This window comes from Neolamprologus brichardi, chromosome 22 (assembly GCF_056152115.1).
Source record: "Neolamprologus brichardi isolate AB-2024 chromosome 22, ASM5615211v1, whole genome shotgun sequence".
Classification (NCBI taxonomy): domain Eukaryota; kingdom Metazoa; phylum Chordata; class Actinopteri; order Cichliformes; family Cichlidae; genus Neolamprologus; species Neolamprologus brichardi.
The window spans coordinates 23,889,585-23,908,019 of NC_142124.1; the positions used below are offsets into that span (position 1 = coordinate 23,889,585).

General features: G+C 39.4%; 2 protein-coding genes across 2 annotated transcripts; both read right to left on the reverse strand.

Annotated features, from left to right (window-relative positions):
• Positions 1 to 1,691: 1,691 nt before the first annotated feature.
• LOC102789712 (coagulation factor XI-like) lies at positions 1,692 to 7,394 on the reverse strand. The gene is made up of 9 exons (XM_087835363.1): positions 7,289 to 7,394; positions 6,947 to 7,103; positions 5,957 to 6,066; positions 5,695 to 5,857; positions 5,341 to 5,459; positions 5,121 to 5,253; positions 4,791 to 4,897; positions 2,344 to 2,503; positions 1,692 to 2,181 (listed from the first exon to the last, which is right to left on the reverse strand). Exons 1-9 carry the CDS (start codon positions 7,347 to 7,349, stop codon positions 2,079 to 2,081), a joined length of 1,113 nt encoding a protein of 370 aa, XP_087691489.1. The 5' UTR covers positions 7,350 to 7,394; the 3' UTR covers positions 1,692 to 2,078.
• A 5,922-nt stretch (positions 7,395 to 13,316) lies between these two features.
• LOC102789711 (glutathione S-transferase A-like) lies at positions 13,317 to 15,787 on the reverse strand. The gene is made up of 6 exons (XM_006795183.3): positions 15,511 to 15,787; positions 15,289 to 15,354; positions 15,017 to 15,122; positions 14,273 to 14,391; positions 13,672 to 13,757; positions 13,317 to 13,567 (listed from the first exon to the last, which is right to left on the reverse strand). Exons 1-6 carry the CDS (start codon positions 15,676 to 15,678, stop codon positions 13,438 to 13,440), a joined length of 675 nt encoding a protein of 224 aa, XP_006795246.1. The 5' UTR covers positions 15,679 to 15,787; the 3' UTR covers positions 13,317 to 13,437.
• Positions 15,788 to 18,435: the final 2,648 nt, after the last annotated feature.

Below are 18,435 nucleotides of genomic sequence, written 5' to 3' on the forward strand. Positions count from 1 at the left end.
CTTGGCATTAATTTGCTTTATTGTGTCCTGCACAGCAACTACTTACCCGGGGTACATATATAAAAGCAGAAGTTTTGGGAGCTTGTTGGGGCTGGAGCTTTTGTGTGTGTGTTAATGCAACACCATAATCCTCCCAGGAGTGGAGATTCCAGCAAATTCGCCTTAAACACAGAATGAGCAATCCTTAGAGAAAAACGCACACACACACACACACACACACACACACACACACACACACACACACACACACACACACACACACACACACACACACAAATAAAACCCAAGAGTTCATTCTCAGACTCTAAAGGCCTCAGGTGACATTTTAAATATTAAAGTTCATGTCAGCACAATCAGAAAAAACTGAACAAATGTGGCTTGTTTGGAGGGTTACCAGGAGAAAACCCCCCTTCTGACTAAAAAGACCATGGCAGCACAGCTCAAGTTAGCAATGTTGCATCTAAACAAACAAAAGATTTCTGGAACAATTTCCTTTTGGTCAGATGAGACTAAAGTGGACATAATTGGCCATAAAACACAGTATTATGTTTAGCAAAAACCAAATTCAACATATCAGCACAAACACCTCATACCAGAAGGTAGGAGTGAGGAGTGATGATTTAGGCTTGCTTTGTTGCTGTCACGGCTCAGGAGGGACTCGTAGGCAGACTGAGATAGAAAGTTCACAGTTTATTAGTACACGAAACACCAAGTGCAACTATATACAAGTGACGGTAGCTTGTAGGGGTCTCTGGGGAACACAGGCACGGTGAGGGAAACACAGGCAGGCTATTTAAAGCAATCCTCCTCCAAATGCTCTGGCTTAGCTCTTTCGCCACTACTCTTTCACAGTAGTGGTGATCCTCAAGCTGGCAGGTAAAGTCTGACACAGGGAGAAGAGAGCAGGTTAAATCACGGCACGAAGGAAAATCAGAGAGAAGCATGAGACTTAGTGAAGACACTGACGAGTGTTACACAATAATCCAGCAACGAAGCATTCCCTGCTGCCGCCTTAAGTAGTGAGAGCGTTGATTAGATGATCGCTTGCAGGTGCAGGAGCCAGAGGCAAGAGTCACAATGACTCCGCCCCGGTAGAGCGCAGGGCGCGAGAGGGGAGCGAGAGGGACAAAAATAAACAAAAACACTTATAGCCATACTGAGTCAGCTGAGCAGGCACAGGGACCATGACAGTTGCACCTTGCAGTCATTTACTCAACATGAACTCCTCTGTACACCAAAGTATTTTAGAGTCAAATGTGGGGCCATCTGATAGCTGAAGTTTAATCGAAATTGGAAGACAATGGTCACAAGCACAACAACAGATCTACAACAGAATGGGTGAAAAAGAAAAGAATCAGCAATGGGCCAGTCAAAGTCCAGACCTCAACGTGACTGAAATGCTTTGCCGGGACCCGAAGAGGGTTGTGTATAAATGATTGCCTATAAGCTTACTTGTTCATGTTTTCCCAGTTTCAAAATACACACCCAAAACAATTTTATTTTTATTATTATTTTTTGTTTTTATATGCGTTTTTCTAAAATTACTAGTATGATCCAAAGGTGTACCTTTACTTTCAAGGTGAATTGTAATGTTAATGTTAATGTTAATGTTTTTCTTGTTTAATTTTCATTGTACAAGTTGTACACAGGAACAACCTGATGCTTCAGTAAAATGAAATGCAAAACTCCTCTTTGTCCAAAACAAAGTCAAGACTGGCAAAGTTCATATTTATATGTACATACATTTGCATTAGCTCAAGCAGGACAATGAAAATAGGAAATATCTCCCAAAACATTTTTTAATTTTTAATTATACAACGTCAACAGCTGCAAATGAATCATTCACATGGACTGGATTTGTTTTGTTGGTCGAATACTCTCAGAGCTCCATTAGTGTGGTTTTCTCCTGTTGGTCCCATCTATTTTTCTTTCCCTTGTTAGATGCACAGTAAATGGTTTAATAAACATGTCAGACAGACAGCTCATGTTTGAAATTATTTTTTTAGGCTCCACAAAACTCCCTCTGAGAGCTGTGGAGTCTTTCATCTTCATTTCACATATGTTACAAGTAGACCCCTCTATGTGCAGTTTTTAAGGGAGAAACCTGACACAACATTGGTGAGTCTGGTGACTTTGGGAGGAGCAGGGATGGTGATGACACGCTTCAGGTAGCAGCGACGCCTACAGTACAAAATCCAACAGTTTAAATTAGAGACTGGCGATATAGTTGTCATCAGATTACAAAAAGTGTGAATACAACAGATTAATAAATGTGACGTGGTTTCTGGTTGTGATGTGAATTGCTAGTTTGAAGTGTGCACAGAAGTATTCGTAATACTTCACCAATAACTGCGATCAAAGAAGGTTTCATCAACGTAGGTGTAGAACTGGCAGTGAGGGTCCTCAGTGCATGTCTTCTGGCATGTGTCTGCATCATCCATCAGCTCATAGCGAATGTCAGAACCGCTGAAATCTACTCCTTCATAAGCCACTCCAGCCCAGTCTGTTAGCAGAAACACATGTCACTATGCTGAAGGGATGGACACATAAAATATTCTTGTGCATAATTACAGTGTCTTTAACAATATTACCTTTTTGTAACAAAGCCCAAAAACTTATTGTCTCACATTCCATGTTGTATATATATATATATATATATATATATATATATATATATATATATATATATATATATATATATTAGGGGTGCAACGATACTCGTATCGATATCGAACCGTTCGATACAGTGCTTTCAGTTCGGTACGCATATGTATCGAACGATACAACATTTTTAATTTATTTTATCAACTTTCCTTCTGACGATGCTGTCTGTGTTGAGCGCTCAGTGGATCTGCGCTCGACAGTGCAGCCTAGGCGGAGTAGTCGAACACAGATTCACTGAGCGCAGGGCAAGCTAGCTAGACAGAAGTTAAGCTCGTTGCAACATGGCAAATTGAACCTCCCCCACCCTCATTCAGATCTGGCGTTTGGAACTATTTTGGTTTTCATGTGACGTATGACCCTGAAGGTAAGCGCGTCATGGACTAAAGTAAAACAGTATGTTGGATGTGCCAGCAATGCTCAATTGGTGGGAACTAGTGTGTTAGCGCAGTTAGCTCGTTAATGTGTTGACGTCTTCCAGCCCCACTCATGAGGCGATCCGCGGTAGCTCGTTAACGGAGATTTGCCGTGTTGTGACCTTAACGTCATTTCAGATTAACGCTGACAGCACTAGTGGGAACACAACGAATATGACTGCACATTTACTCCGACATCATCCTAGTGCAAAGACAAGTGGAAGCAGACAAAAACAAGCACGCATGCTACAAACTTTACCCGAGTCATTTAGACAGCCGTTAGCACATGATTCTCCTTATGGGGACCTGATATGTTTAATATGCTGCTGAGAATATAGCCCAGAAGAAGCGTATAGTATAGCTTTTATTTTGGAAAGAGACATTTCTCCATAATAAACTCTCTTTTCCAAAGATGAGTGATTCCTCAATCAGATACAGGGCTCGCAAAATCGCTAGCCCGACGTCCTGGGGCTTTTTTCCAGTCGGGCTACCAAAATCTATCTCTGCCCTGCCCGTCGGCCTATCGTAGGAAGGAAAAATATATGTCAATGCTTTTGCATTCTTTCGGAAATGTAGCTGGGTAATTATGTCATTGGCATCGGCCACTGTCAATATGTGACATACTGAAATCGCGTTTGAATTTGCGCTTGTTTTTTGCTTTCACTTTGCAATCGCGTGAACTGTGTATAGAAAGCGACAGTACTGATTGGTGAGTGATGATAATTTGCGCACCAATTCCTCTGACATCGTCTTATCAATCGTTAGCTTACTATGCAAACATGACAAGTGAAATCTCCTGCAGCTTAAACATGTGAGAGGTTGATCGCGCAGAGAATCGCTGAGCGTTATGTTAGTGCGTGTGTAAAAGCAGCAGGATATATATTTTAGTTCTGCTGAGCCAAATAAGACAGGTCAGGGTGAAGAAGTGACAAAACGGAAAGGTTATGACAAATCAGACTATAAGGCAAAAAGAAAGTGCAGCTTTATGGTTTCATGGACAAAAGAATTTCTGTGGCTGCAATATGACGAGCTAAATAACCAGGGCTGCACATAAGTGGTCCGCAGGTGCGCATTCGCTGTCAAAATAAAAACCCGCACAAGATAAGAAGTTGCAACGCGTGTTTGCGTACATAAGATTTTAAGGAGGAGGACAGACATTTGTTTAGAACTCTTAAAGATGTCGAAGAAGCTCCTTTAAGCAATTACTGTGATGTTCCTCCACCTCCAAAGAAATGTCAGAAGGAGTCCGAACCACAAAAGAAGCGCGTATTCTCGGAAAAGTGGTTGCAGGAGGTGAGCTGGCTTCAAACAAATGATGAACGCACAGAGATGTGGTGCAGAATGTGCCGTGAAAATTTAATAAATGACAAATTAATAAAAAGGCATGAACATTTTTTTTGTATCGAAAAAATATCGAACCGTGACACCAAAGTATCGAACCGAACCGAACCGTGAATTTTGTTGTATCGTTGCACCCCTAATATATATATATATATATATATATATATATATATATATATATATATATATATATAACATTTATGTAACTGTGTAATTATACCTGTAGTTATTTGTCTACTGTTAAATAAAAAAAAAATTCAATAAAGTGTAAGAATGTAAAATATGCAAAGAATAAGAAATCAGGAAGTTCAATAACTGCTCGCCGACAAACACGTTTGTACAAAACATTTAAGGTTGATTTGCGCTACTCACTGTTGTCAAACTGACAGGAACGGTGTGGTAGCCCTGAAGTGCCTGTATCTGATTCCCTGGTGACCATTTCATGTGTGTTTTCCTTCAGATGACAATCAAAGGTATTCCTAAAAAACAAACAAAAAAATCAAAAAGCTTTAAAAGCAAAATATATAAGAGGTTCTAAATGTTTACATATAATGTAGAGCTGTAGAGCTGTAGAGCTATAATGCTGCCCCTGAGTACAGTTTTATTACACTAACTGCCTTTTAGACATGAAAGAAAAAGAAAAACACATAAGATATTTGTTTCACTCTCAGATGAGACGTTGTCTGAAACACAGACAACAACCTGTTATAAGTGAAGTAGGTGCAGCGCGGATGAGTTGAGCACAGAATCTGACAGTGTTCAGGAGAGGCAGCAGGCAGTGACTTGATGTCTCTTCCTGGGATGTCAGTGTTTGGAAAAAGCTTTCTCTGACATGCTAAATTTAACAGAGGAAACACATTAGGAAAACTCACATAGGCAACAAACAGGAACTTGGCCGGAAGCAATGAGTCGGTCTATGTACCTTTGTCAAAGTACTGAGTTTGGTATGTTTTTTGGGAGAATCCAGATGTTACACCAGCTTTTCTTTCAATAACAGGAGTCCTTGGTACAGTCCAACTGAATTTAAGGTGACACTTATACCTTAAGCAGAACAAGAAATCATATTCTCCTTAGATGTTAGAGTGCAAAATATCATGGACAAACATGGACATGGAGTTTGAAAAAACAAGATGTGACGCAAGACTGCAATAAGCTGAGCTTTGGGAAATGCAGAGGTGTAGGACAAATCTTTTTGTTAACAACAAATCTTTTGTGGTTAAACAATAAATAAATGAATAAATATGGAAACATATGTACTATCCTAACTCAAATTTACCTGATTTTAGTATTTGAGAAATTATCTTGTGCGAAAGTGAAGAACTGACACACAGGGTCCTGAGTGCACACTCGCTGGCACTCCTCGTGGTCACCTGTGAACAAGGTCCTGTAGTCTGCCCCATAAAAGTCAATGTTTTGATACACCTCAGACAGGCAAGGTTCTGTTTCAAACAATAGAAACATGCATAAAGAAAGGTAAACTGGAGGTGAACATACTTCATGAATTGCTTAATTTTTAAAATGGTTTATTAATGGCCTACGTGGGTCTGGGCTGCAGGATTTTAGAGAAAAACCAGAAGTGGCACCCTGTACTGGAGTCTGAGCACTGGGATCTCCTGAGGGAGTGGACTTTAGGTAGCAGTGGAAGTGCCTGCAGAGACCGACAAGTAGAAGGAGCAATGGTACAACCAATATAACATATATATAAAAGATCCTGAAATAACATGACATACAGTGCTTCCTATAGCTGGATATGGGTCTAGACTTTTGGCTGAACTCTGTGAAATCTTAAGTTGCCATCGCTGAGAGGCAGTAACCATGGGTGAGTATACTGGTATACAGTGTGGGACAGCTCTGTAACATCTTGTGGAAGTTGGGGAGAGTGCCTCTGGATTGGCAGACTGGAGGGATGGTGTGTTCAAACTTCAAGGGGATCAACCTCCTCACTCAAAAAAGTATATGCCATGGAACTGGAGAGCACAGTCTGTTGAATTTTGTGGTGAAAGATGAGATGAGATGAGATGAGATAGCCTTTATTTGTCAGTTGCAGGTCTTTTGCCCACAACCGAGATGACAGACCTTGCCGACTGTACATAAAATACACAAACATCACATTGGGGAGACAGGTCAGGCTAGGTAGCAAGGAAAAAAAAAATTGAAATGTGTAACACAAAAGGATAATACAGGAATGCACAGATATCAACACACCATAGCACAATAAACACAGACAAGCAACATGGGAAAGAGTTCCAGGAAAGAGAAACAAACACAAAGGTGATTTTGATTTTTGTCAATCTAACTTCTCACTCTCACCCAGGATCAGGAATAGATCACAGATACAAGAAGCAGAAATTAGTTCAGCTCAACTTTAGAGATACGGTGCAGAGAAAGGTCATTTGGAAGGAACTTATCGCCTTGTTTGGGAACACTTTGGTGGTGTTGCTTAGACTGCTGCAGCTTACAACCTGCCACTGCAAGATGGACCTGGATAAGTACGTGTATATATTGCAACTCATTTGTGCCAGTCATACCTGTCATCATGGGTCCAATCAGCACGAATAAAGGTAAAGAAGAGGCAAGAAGGGTGCTGGGTGCACAGGAGCTGACAGTGGTTAACATCAGGGGAGTAGAGAAATGTTATGTCATTTCCTGGGAAATCCATGTTCTCCAGAATATTTGGATTACATGCTGAAGAACAGAAAAGGGAAATATTTAAGGAAACATTTACATGTACAAAGAAGTTGTTCATATATCACAAACATTTAACCACACAAAAGTGCTAAAAAAAAAAAAAAAGAAGCATAATGGTACATGAACAGGTAGTTGCATATGTTTAGCCCTGTCATAACAAGATATTGCATAGTGCATCATACCTTGACATAAAGAAGAGCTGAGGAGGGAGAGAAGACCAACGGAGATCAAATGTGTTATCATCTTTAACGTTTAACATCAGAGGAAATGAAACTCATCAAACACGACTACATTTAACGAAAAGGCTGAGCAAATAGAAAATGGTCCTTTGAGCCATCCAAAGGGCACTTTTGCAATCGGATCTATTTGCACAGCCAATCTCTGGCACAGTCAATAACCTGCCCTACAACTAGAGTTTAGATAATTTTATGTTGGCATTTACCAAAGTGAAAATTTATCATATGCTTGGATTATTGTGTCTAGCTTTGGTTGTTGCCATATTCCATAAATGAAGCTGGCCTCCCATGTGTACAGGCTGATTTTGGGTTCATACTGAAAAACAACATGTATAATTGTTTAAGTAGCAAACTGCAGAATTTCGTTTATTGCTCTTTACTTTCAGACACTGACTTTTCCAAATGCAAAGAACAAACAACACACAAACTGAAATGCAATCACAGATACTAACGGGAGCAGTGCCCGATGAATGAAGCGAATCCATCAGCAGAGGGCAGTGATGTTGTACTCTTATCATTGTATCTTTCAACATGATTATATAAAGGACTCCAACTGTAGAAAGACAGACTGGTGTTATGTCTGGAGATTCCCACACAAAGAAATGTTAACATAGGTGGTTAATGTCATAGCCCTGCCCCCAAGAAACCTTGCATGTTTGGCTGTTATGTGTCTTACACAGTTTAAGGTTTTTCTGCCTTTTTGTGTCAGAATTTAAACATCTTTATGTTTGATAACAGTTGATAACATTATCAGAAAGGAAACACTCAGGAAACAATCGCATACAAGAGTATAACAGAACAACCAACACAGCACTAAAATGAATGTAAAAGAGTTTTGACTCAGTAGCTTGGAGCACCACAGTCTCACCTCCTTTCCTATTTCTCAGTTTGCACACACTTGATTTGTCTCCTTGGCTCTTAGTCCTTCCTACCCGACATGTGAACGAAGGCCACTTGGGGAGCGTGGAACAGCTGCATCATAAATTGTTTCATTAAAGCCCAACTACTGCCGTGCTCATCAGTTTTTCTTTGACGCTCAGGGCTACATGTAATTACAATTGCAACATGGCTCATACAGTGATAAGATATTATTCCAATTTTGTTTTGTTTTGATTTTTGATCACCCACACACAGTGGGTCGAACATCTGGAATGAGTAAAACAGCTTGTGTACACAAAGGACTAGCTGCTTAGAAAAGCTAAAAAGAGAGGAAGGCTGCTTTTTGCAGAGGAATGCAGTGCAGTGAAACACGGCAAGTTATCAATGTGACCTCACAGCTAATCTGCAGCTGATTAGCTCTTCCTTTGATATTAATTTACCAACATTAATTTTTTTTCCATTATTTTTTTCCCACTGTATTCGACATCTTAGAATAGATTTTTGAGCAGGTTTATGATTTAATCCTGTCACTGTGGGTTTTCTAGTGCTCCAGCTGGTAGTAGCCTTCAATCTCAGGTGTGGTCAGTGAAAGTTGCTCCCACTTACTTTACATGCGGATTTGATCCTTTGTTTGGTGTTTTGGTTTGTTGATGGTAATTGTTTGCCTTCTGTTGGTCCCATCTTTCTTTCTTGCCTTGGTTAGAATTTTGAAAACTCATATTTGCTTGCCACGGCTTTTTAGATAGAAATTGCCGCAGTGACATGTTAGAGGGAAACATTGGGATCATGTGTCCTTCCTTTATGTACAAATGATAACCCACTGGCGCCAGTGCCGACCTCTCAATGCATGTAGACATTAGGAGTTCTCGGGAGGGGCCATGCTGCTTTCTGGCAGGAAGCACCATCCCCCTTTTAAATGCACTCTAGAACAACACGTGGCAACACTACACATGAGCGGATGGAGGGAAGTATAGGGTCTTCCCACACCCCCGTTTTCTGTTAGCCATCGGGGCAGAGGGGCTGGACGAAGGTGTTGGCCTCCAATTGGGATCTGGGATGCAGGGCCTCCCTGCTGCTGCAGGGCCGGGGGCGGTCTGCTTGTCTCCAACTCGGGGACACATTGTGTGAGTGCTGAGTATTTGTATATGTGTGCATAAGGGTAGGAATGCACGTTTGTGTCTGCGTGTGCCTGTTTGTCTGTTTCTATATGTCAGGTCGGATCTCAGACTCCACCTCTCTGGCAACATCTCAGGACTATCTCCCCTCACCACACTCCCTGCTGGTGGCCGGTGGCCTCAGGCGTCAGTGCGTTAGTGGCGCCCGTGGCTCGGTCGGGCCTCTTCGGCCTCTGGGCCTGTGGCTTTGGCACAGCTCGCTGCGGGCAGAGCCTGCGGGCACACCACTGCAGCCCCTTCTGGCTTCTGCTCAGTGGCTGCTGGGTGACCTCTCGTTTGGGGCTCTCCTCAGCTCTTCCCAGGAGGGTGGCACAGTTGTCCCCCTGGTGGTCCTCCTTGGGCTCTCGCACTCTGGGGCCTCTGGATGTCTGGGGCCTGAGTCTCCTCCATACCTGCTTCATGCCCTGGGGGACGGGGCTATGGCTCCCCAGACCATCTAGCAGATCGTTACGTGGAGAAACCTTTTGAATACAAGCACGCTGATACACACAGGTATGCACACAGGTGTACACAGACACAAACTGCACCTTTCTTGGCTGCTACCTCAAAGCACATTGTGCGCTGTCGGTCCTGCGTGCTGCATAACAACATTCAATATTTAGTATTTACTGTTATTTACTGTTAGCTAGATTAATGCGATAGTGCTGTGTTTATTATGTTGCTCCCTCTTTTTACTTGTTTTCTCTTTTTCTCTTTTCTTTCTCTCAACAGGTGATCTTTCTCACTGTCCCTCTTCCTCTCTGTGTTTTGTTCCTTCATCTTTCTTTCTCCCTTTCCTATCCCCCAGTCATGTCTGTCCCGTCTGTGACAACTGAAAATAAAATAAAATAAAATAAAATAAAATAAAATAAAATAAAATAAAATAAAATAAAATAAAATAAAATAAAATAAATAATAACAACAAAGGTCAATCAAATGGACCAAAACGGCAAGGCCGTGATGATCCACTTGGCAAAGTAAATCCATTAAGTATCTTTGTTGGCTTTCAGACATCAATTCTGACGGCTAAAAAAACATGGGACAGGCAAAAAATAAATAAATAAATAAAATAAATAAATAAATGATAACCCATGCTGACCGTATCTCAGTCATATATGTGCACACATATAGATACCTCCAAAAACTGTTTTTAACAGTGGTAACTTTGGTAACTTTAGGATGAGCAGGCAATATAACAACACAAAATTAACAACATTGCGAATTAGACACGGGAAGTACAGCTGTCATCAAATTACAAAAAGTGTGGCTTTAACAGATTAATAAACATAACATGTTTTCTGGATTTAACCTGAATTACTAGTTTTCTTTTAAAAATCAAAAATATATGTATTTAAACAATTGTGCATGTAAGCAACCCCTTTTGAACATTATCTGTCCACACACTGCATATTCTGAAATGTAATCCTTCACGAGCCACCGTAGCCTAGTCTGTTGTCAAACAGTTAAACTTACAGACAGAAAGAGTTAAACTTACAGATCAGTTACACTATGCAGATTTTAAATGAAATTTCCAATGAAAATATGCCAAACTTTTCTTTACAAATTGTATACATTGTATCCAAATTATATCCATTTAAATGATAAAGTTTAAATGGAATGTAACTGGAAAAAATGAAACCAATTATTTGGCTGAAACTAAACTTGATCAAACTTAAAATGTAACTCTAATAGTGTCACTTAAAATTACTTGTAATACTCAAATAATTTCCATGTGATGTTTCTCAACACAAAAATTTAAAATTACAAAGAGTAAGAACAACATTGAAAAGGATGTCTATTTCAATAGCGGGAGTTAAATTCTGGAATGAGTTAGAAGAAGAAATAAAGGTCAGTAGTGATATAAACCAGTTTAAAATAAAACTCAAAAAATAAATTTTAAATAAGTATAAGAATGAAGAAAATGCAATTAACCCAAGACAGCAGTCAAACTGATGTTTATTTTCTTCTGCAAATTAGCAAATCTAAATATAGTTTAGTTGAACATGAGAAAATATTTTTTTTGTGATGTTATGTTCTAAGTTGAAGGCGTTGTATACGTTTTTGTTGTTCAAATTTAGATGATGAGGATGTAAACCTGAGGGGGTGGGGCTAAATAAGTATATACTTCTGCCTACTTCTTTTCAAACAACTGCATGGAATGATTTTATGAAACGTTGGTGAATGTATATATTGAAATAAAAAAGAACTGAACTGAAACTCTCTTGTGTAAAATATAAAAACTAACATGCAACGTCCTTCTCTCAAAAGCACAGCCAGCTTTATGTACAGCTACCATGAACACAAACTTAGAGTTTAGATGATATTGTGTTGGTATTTTCTGAAGTGAAAACTCATAGACTATTATGTGTGTTGATCATTGTTATGACTTCCTCTCTGCCTCTACAGTAGAGCTAAGTCTTCCTTACAAATACAATCAAGTGATTTTGTAAAGTGTAAATAAATTCATGTTTAAGTTAACCCAACAACCCTGCTGTCTGAAGTAACTGGGGGGGAGGGGGGGGGGGGGGGACGTAGAAGGCAACATACAAAACCAAGAGTATGAACTCAAGAACAGCATGCTCTAATTGAAGCGTGGGCCACAATGTTTTCTTTATATATGAATCTATGGTTTGGGTGACAGTTGAAGCAAGCCACCACCTGCCCCTGTATCACTTTCAGTCACCATGGTCCTGGGACAATGGGAGAAACCAGATAGCTTTAAGAGTGTCAAAAGCACGCTGACAAGCTGACCACTCATATTTGATTTTAGCCTTCAGTTCTATGACAGCAACCAAACAGTGACAGCCAATGCAAACTGGGAGCTGGTTCCACAGAGCAGGGCCCTGAAAGCTGAAGGTGCTGCCACCCGTTCTACTTTTGCATACCGTAGGAATGACAAGTAAACCAGGAGTCTGAAAAAAATGTTATGATGGGATAGTATGAAACTATGAAATGATACGTGACTATCTAAGACCTTTTATATAAGTTGAAGGATTTTAAAATTCATTCTCAATTTAACAGAAAACCAAGAGAAGCTGACGGAATAGATATATGTTCTCTTATTTTAGTCCCAGCTAATGTCTTTAAAACATTCTTGGAGTTTAACTAACTAACTGGACTGCATCATATTTTTTTTCATGGGTAAATAAAGCTGGTAAAATGTATATTATGCCGTCTGACAATAGTGCCTAAATGAAGCCTGGATAATAGGAATAGAAATGGTCATGAGCTCCTTCTTGTTTGGGGAAAACAAACATTGTTCAGGGGAAAAGGTTTTAAAACCGGTTCAACAGGTGAAGCCACTCCAACCTCCCAGACAAACAGGGCAGTGGATAAGACATTTCACACAGTTTTAGTGATCACATCCCTCTTTAACCAAGTCCAAAAGATGCACATCTGTAAATGGCTCTAAATGTTTTGGAAATCAAATGCCATCATTTGTGATGGGGGTCTTCTCTGTACCTGGTTTGAAACTTGCTGGCTCATAAGAGACACATTAAAAAGAGGAAAAGGAAACAACTCCCTTTTAGGTCAACGGAGTATTTATGGGCCCTGAATTTTCTAAACCTTGATAGAATTGATAGTCTATAACCAAAGAAAAAGAGAAAATACTCACTCTCCCAGTAAATATTCTCTTTAGCAAAATCCCCATGGTGAACCCAATAAATCAAGTTGCTCTTAATTTGAGATCGTTGCTGGTTCTTTGCTTGAGTCCATTATGAAAAGAAATATTTACAATCTGAATAAAAATGATTCAGAAACAATTATTTAGCTGAGTCTAGTGAGCTGTCTCTCTTTCTCTGCAGAAGTTGCAGAAAGGATCATGACAGTTTTTTTGAAAAGTGCATCCAAACATAAAATCTGCAGTGAAAGGTGTGAAAACCTAAAATAAACTGTAATGGGTCTTTTGTGGTCAATAATATGATATTAATAAAGCAGACAAAACTGAAACTTTTTTTATTGCTTTTTGTTCACATCACAATGAGAATCAGACAGTTTCAGAAACAAATGATGTTAAAAAATATGAAAACGTTAGCTGGTTAACCAAAGAGCATCTGAATCTCAGATGTCTTTAAGTATGTCCTGTCCTGGTGTCTCCTTCCAAGTAGGAGGCCAGGTGGCTTTGATGCTGGGTCTGTTCATCAGATTTTTATAGTATTCTGTCAGTTTTGGGTACCGCTCTTCAGAAAGCCTACAGGAAAGAAAAAAGCTGAAGTGAGTTCATTGCTATTTTTATTCCATCCAATCATCTAGCCAGGCTGCTAAGAGATGTTTCTGGTCATTTAGTCCACTTACCCATGGCGGTAGAGATAAGCAATGGCTGGAAAAACAATCACGTCAGCCAGGGAAAAGTTCTTTCCTGCCAGGAAACCACTTGATGTCTAAAAGGAAAAGGAGAAGTAGTTATGTAAGAAAAAATTTGAAAAAAAAAGCTAGAAAGCACACAAAGTAAAATAAAAATAGAAAAATAGCCATCACAGGGGGTTATAGCCTGGCTTAATAAATGTTCTGCATTGATTATGTTTCCTTAAAAACCAAGGCAAGATTGACTTTGATGAATAAGGCTTGCTTTATTCTACAGACATGAAGATTAGCACTGCAGACTGATTCAAACTACCTTGGCCTTGTTCAAGTATAACTACATGGATGTCTAAAGATCAATAATTAACACATAAAATTTTGTGTAACACCCTTAAGGGCCAAAGTCTGAAGAGCTAAATTGTTCTTTTACAGCTTGCTAACCAGGATAGCAGTGTTAATGCTGTTAATGCACACCATTTCAAAACCTTTTGTTATTATACCTCATTTTTAAAAATTGTTTTAGAAAAAACTGGTGGAAATATTCTGAGTTTTAGTTTAGCACGACAGACTGTAGGCATACACGTCATTCACATACCTTCTGCAGGTATCCCTCCCAAAGCTTGACCTCAGCGGTCAAAGCTTCTTTGTTTCTCTTAATGGCAGATTCGTGTCTCTCTCCCTCTGGGACCTTCCAGTTGTAGTAGATAACATTTGCTAGAAAAATATAACACACAAAAAAATAAGCCAACAAAACCTGACATACAATTATTAAAGTGTATCTCTACAAAACCTAAATAAAATCTACCCACACACCAGCAGGGAATTTTACAAGTACCAAATCTCATGACAAACAAGTGACTTTACATGCAAAGCTAGTCTGAGCATGTGATCACTGGTGGGATTAACATGTGACCTGTTAACACCAGTCTCTGTTATGAGAGTTGCTCACCAGAGAAATGGACTAAGGGATTTCTTATGGCTTAATTATGTGAATGCACAGATCATTAGTGTCTGCAGTGTGTTTTGAACAACTAAAGGTCTCAAGGGGAGGCTGAGGAGGGTTGGTTGCTGAAGACAAGTGACAGTTGTTAGTGTGGTGTTGCCAAGTTCAGCAGTTCAAAATCCCAGAGCACAGACCTCTGAATGACAGCATCAGCCAGGTCACACAGAAAGAGATTTAGCAGCCTTGATATATCCTTTACAGACTCACTAAATCCCTGTGGTTCTAATGTAGTTTGGGGTACACACACTGTGATGAAGGAAGTTCAGGTTTCAACAGTTATGTCACTGCACGGCAAAACAAAACTGAGACATATTCTGCATCTCCGAACTAACATACCCATTTTGTCTCCGAATGTGTTAACCTCAAACACACGCTGGAACATCAATGCTTGTTCCGCATCGCAGTCGGGGATCAGCTTGGTTCCCTGTGACTTGTACTTGGACTGTTGGGGGGAAAAAAACAGCAAGACGCTCTCGTTCTTTACATCTGTGGTATAGTGTGTCTGTTTTTACAATGCACTGTTAAAAATATAATCACAAGCAGCTCTGCTACCTAGGAACTCCATGGCAACATAGCATTTCAAGTAGGGCCAGATTCAGAGTTCTCACCTCTAAGAAGAAGCATGCACCGCATGACTCATTGATGATTTTGTCCCCACATTTGAAGGCAGGAAGCTTTAAGAGACAGTGCAAGGAAAACCATAAAAAACTTTGTTTGGTTCAAGTGTTCTAATTTGTGAATGCCAAGTGAATACTCCATTTACTCCAATTCAGGAAAACAAATGCAGATTTCAGATATGAGAGTGTTTACATAGTGTGATATGAACCTACCTGACCCCTGGGGTTAATGTCCATGACTTCCTTTGACTTGTGCTCCCCCTTCTCAAAGGACAGCAGTTTTTGGTTGTATCCTTGCAGGTTCTTCTCCTCCAGAGCGATCATTATCCTCCAGCAGGGAGGAGATCCGGAGCCCCACAGCAGAGTCATGTCCTTGGCCATGATTTCAGAGTGAAGCGCTTAACCTGACAGCTGAAGTTGAGGAAGGTTTAAGACTGAAGCTGGAGTGGATGAAAAGGCTGGCTTTATAGCTCCAGTCCTCTATGTCAGGTTTCCTGGAATAAAGCCCCATCCCATTTCTGTGCTCCAGCCAAAGAGCTGTCATAACAAGATAGTTAATGCCGGTAAAGGTTAAACACGACATGACGTCAACCTGATCCTGATGAATATTTAAGATGTGTATTCAAAAAACAAAATAAAGTGAGATTTAGTAACCATTTCTTTGTGAATTGTCTTTAAAATAGAATGCCGCCACAAGTACTACAAAAGACGTGTGGAGGAGAGGTGACTTCTCTTGCTTTTTATAGAAACTCTTTGATCCGAAGGCGGCCAAAGAATGTGAGGATACACGGGAAAGGGGAAACATGAAAAAACTCCAGCGAATCAGGAAAAAAAACAAAACAAAAGAAAACCCTTAACATTAACGGGTGAAAAACTTTTCTAAGACATTATAAAAGACAACGAAGCCACACGGAAACAGTGTTTAAAGTAGGATATAGTGGAAGTTAAGAGTGTTACTGCTATGCGCCCGTGTGGTTAGGGCTCTTGCAGCTTTTTGCAGTTAATTCTCTGAACATTTTATCGCTAATAACTGTTGCATCTCAATATTGATCGTTTAGAAAAGGGAAAAGAGTAAAAACGAATTGTGCTTTAGGTTATATTTGAAACGATTCCTGCAGTGGTTCGTTGTTTTGCTGCTGCTGTTGCTGGTGAACGACGCCCTGAGAAGTGAAATTCACGGTGATTCAACACTTTGTATTCAAATCTGCACACAGTTCTGACATGACCAATAAATCACAATTACACTGAATGCATCTAATAGGACCGTGACAATGCAAATAAAATAAAGTAATAATATTTTATTGTTGGTGCATACTCGGCAGTTTGCTTCTCTGAATCTTTGACCTCTTTGCAGCGGGCACATACGCAGCTGTGATGTCATTGTATCAGTAAGGCAATGACGCAAACTGTGTGTGCGCCTACATTACTGCAGTTGCTATGTCGGCATTTTGAGTCCGTTTCAAAAGGGCAGTTTGTTCGTGCATGCAAAGAACAGTAGTGAATCCGGTTTGATAATAAATCGGTATTACAAAAATAACAAAGGCAGCATGTACAGAATGACAAATGCTTTTTTCTTCTTCTCTCTCTCTCTTTTTAAATGCTGTTGGTTTTGTCATGTTGAATTACAACCTGTTCCGCATGCATCAATCACCCTCGTGCATGTTCCTCTTTTGTGTTTGGTGTATAGAAAAGAAAGGTTATTTGAAGCATTTTGGAAAAAAAAATCCCAATATTTTACTTTTATTTTGGAATATCAAGCAAAACTACCCATAAGGTTATAAGAGAGTTCCTGTATTTAAGAATGTAAACTCAATGTATTCTAGTACACAGCTTAAACCAAATTCAGAACTTGTACATGACTGCGATACTCGCTCATGACTCCTCCCACTTTTGTTTTAGTGAGGCTTTTTCATGAAGTGACATTGCAACAATTATGTGGTCTGTGTTTGTATGGGCAGAAATCTGTGCCATCGGAAACTGAATTTGAATAAGTTATATGAATTAGCCTAATTTGAAATTCAATTTATTGGTTTGAAAATGATCATCACTAAACTGAAATTGAATTTTATAGTTTGAAAATGAATTCATTTGCTTTGTAATTGTATTTTATCCTTTAAAAATTTAGCTCTCGAATAATTTCAGATTCACTTCTCACTATTCAGTTTCAGTTCTACAATTCAATTTCAGTTCCAAAATTCAGTTTTTTGGAACTTACATCCGGTTCCGGTTCAAGAGTAATCCAGCGCAGATTAATAGAACTACGTTTTACTAGCGGACCGAAAGTGTTACTGACGGGAATCTACAGCGTCTTGAGCTGAATTAAGACTTCAGAAGTCATTCATCATGTCGAATGACCAGCGGATAAACTCTCAGGTTGGTAATAAATGTATTACATGTATAAGGGATGCTGTGTAAGACATAAATAAAGCTAAAATACAAAGGTTTGGACACCGTTTTGCATGTTTCCCTACTGTAGGGGTCTCTGCAAGCATACAGGGCTCTGACAGGGTACAAGATGACAACTTTGGAATTCTACTAGAAACAGTCGATCATATTTGTTTGTCAAAGCTGAATTCAGGGCAAACTACGCTAAGTTAGCGTTTTTAGCTAACAGCTACAATAAGCATAAAAGTTACTGTACAGCTATCATTTGTTAACATGACGCTTGTTCTTATACATGTAATACATACATTCATTTTCAAACTATAAAAGTCAATTTCAGTTTAGTGATGATCATTTTCAAACCAAAAAATTGAATTTCAAATTAGGCTAATTCATATTCAGTTTTTAAAAGCATTTATTCAAGTTACAATTCACATTCAATCTGAGCAATTCAAATTCAAATTTAACATATTAAAATTAAGTTTCTGATGGCACAGATTTCTGCCCATATGTTTGTGTCAGTATGCTGAGATGGCAGCAAAGTATGTAGAAGTTTTGTGTGTACTGATATTTATCTTTAGCCACAAGTTCACACACGTTTCAAGGCTGTTTCTAACCTGCAATGCAAATGTAGGCAGAGTAAAGTAGGACAAAGCACAGAGGTTAGCATGCCCAAGTAAACCACAGGCTGCTGGTTTAATTACTACGATCATAAATGTTTTAATTGCAGTTGCATTAAACCCCAAATAAACATAA

What these genes read in the sequence shown, in the direction of transcription:
- LOC102789712 (XM_087835363.1), bottom strand. Translation starts at nt 7,349, where the DNA reads ATGATAACACATTTGATCTCCGTTGGTCTTCTCTCCCTCCTCAGCTCT. An exon ending in ATCCTGCAGCCCAGACCCAC is followed by an intron (nt 5,858 to 5,956) that starts GTAGGCCATTAA and finishes TGTTTGAAACAG; the next exon opens with AACCTTGCCTGTCTGAGGTG. An exon ending in TTCTCAAATACTAAAATCAG is followed by an intron (nt 5,460 to 5,694) that starts GTAAATTTGAGT and finishes GTTCTGCTTAAG; the next exon opens with GTATAAGTGTCACCTTAAAT.
- LOC102789711 (XM_006795183.3), bottom strand. Translation starts at nt 15,678, where the DNA reads ATGGCCAAGGACATGACTCTGCTGTGGGGCTCCGGATCTCCTCCCTGC. An exon ending in GTGCATGCTTCTTCTTAGAG is followed by an intron (nt 15,123 to 15,288) that starts GTGAGAACTCTG and finishes TCCCCCCAACAG; the next exon opens with TCCAAGTACAAGTCACAGGG. An exon ending in CACATTCGGAGACAAAATGG is followed by an intron (nt 14,392 to 15,016) that starts GTATGTTAGTTC and finishes ATATTTTTCTAG; the next exon opens with CAAATGTTATCTACTACAAC.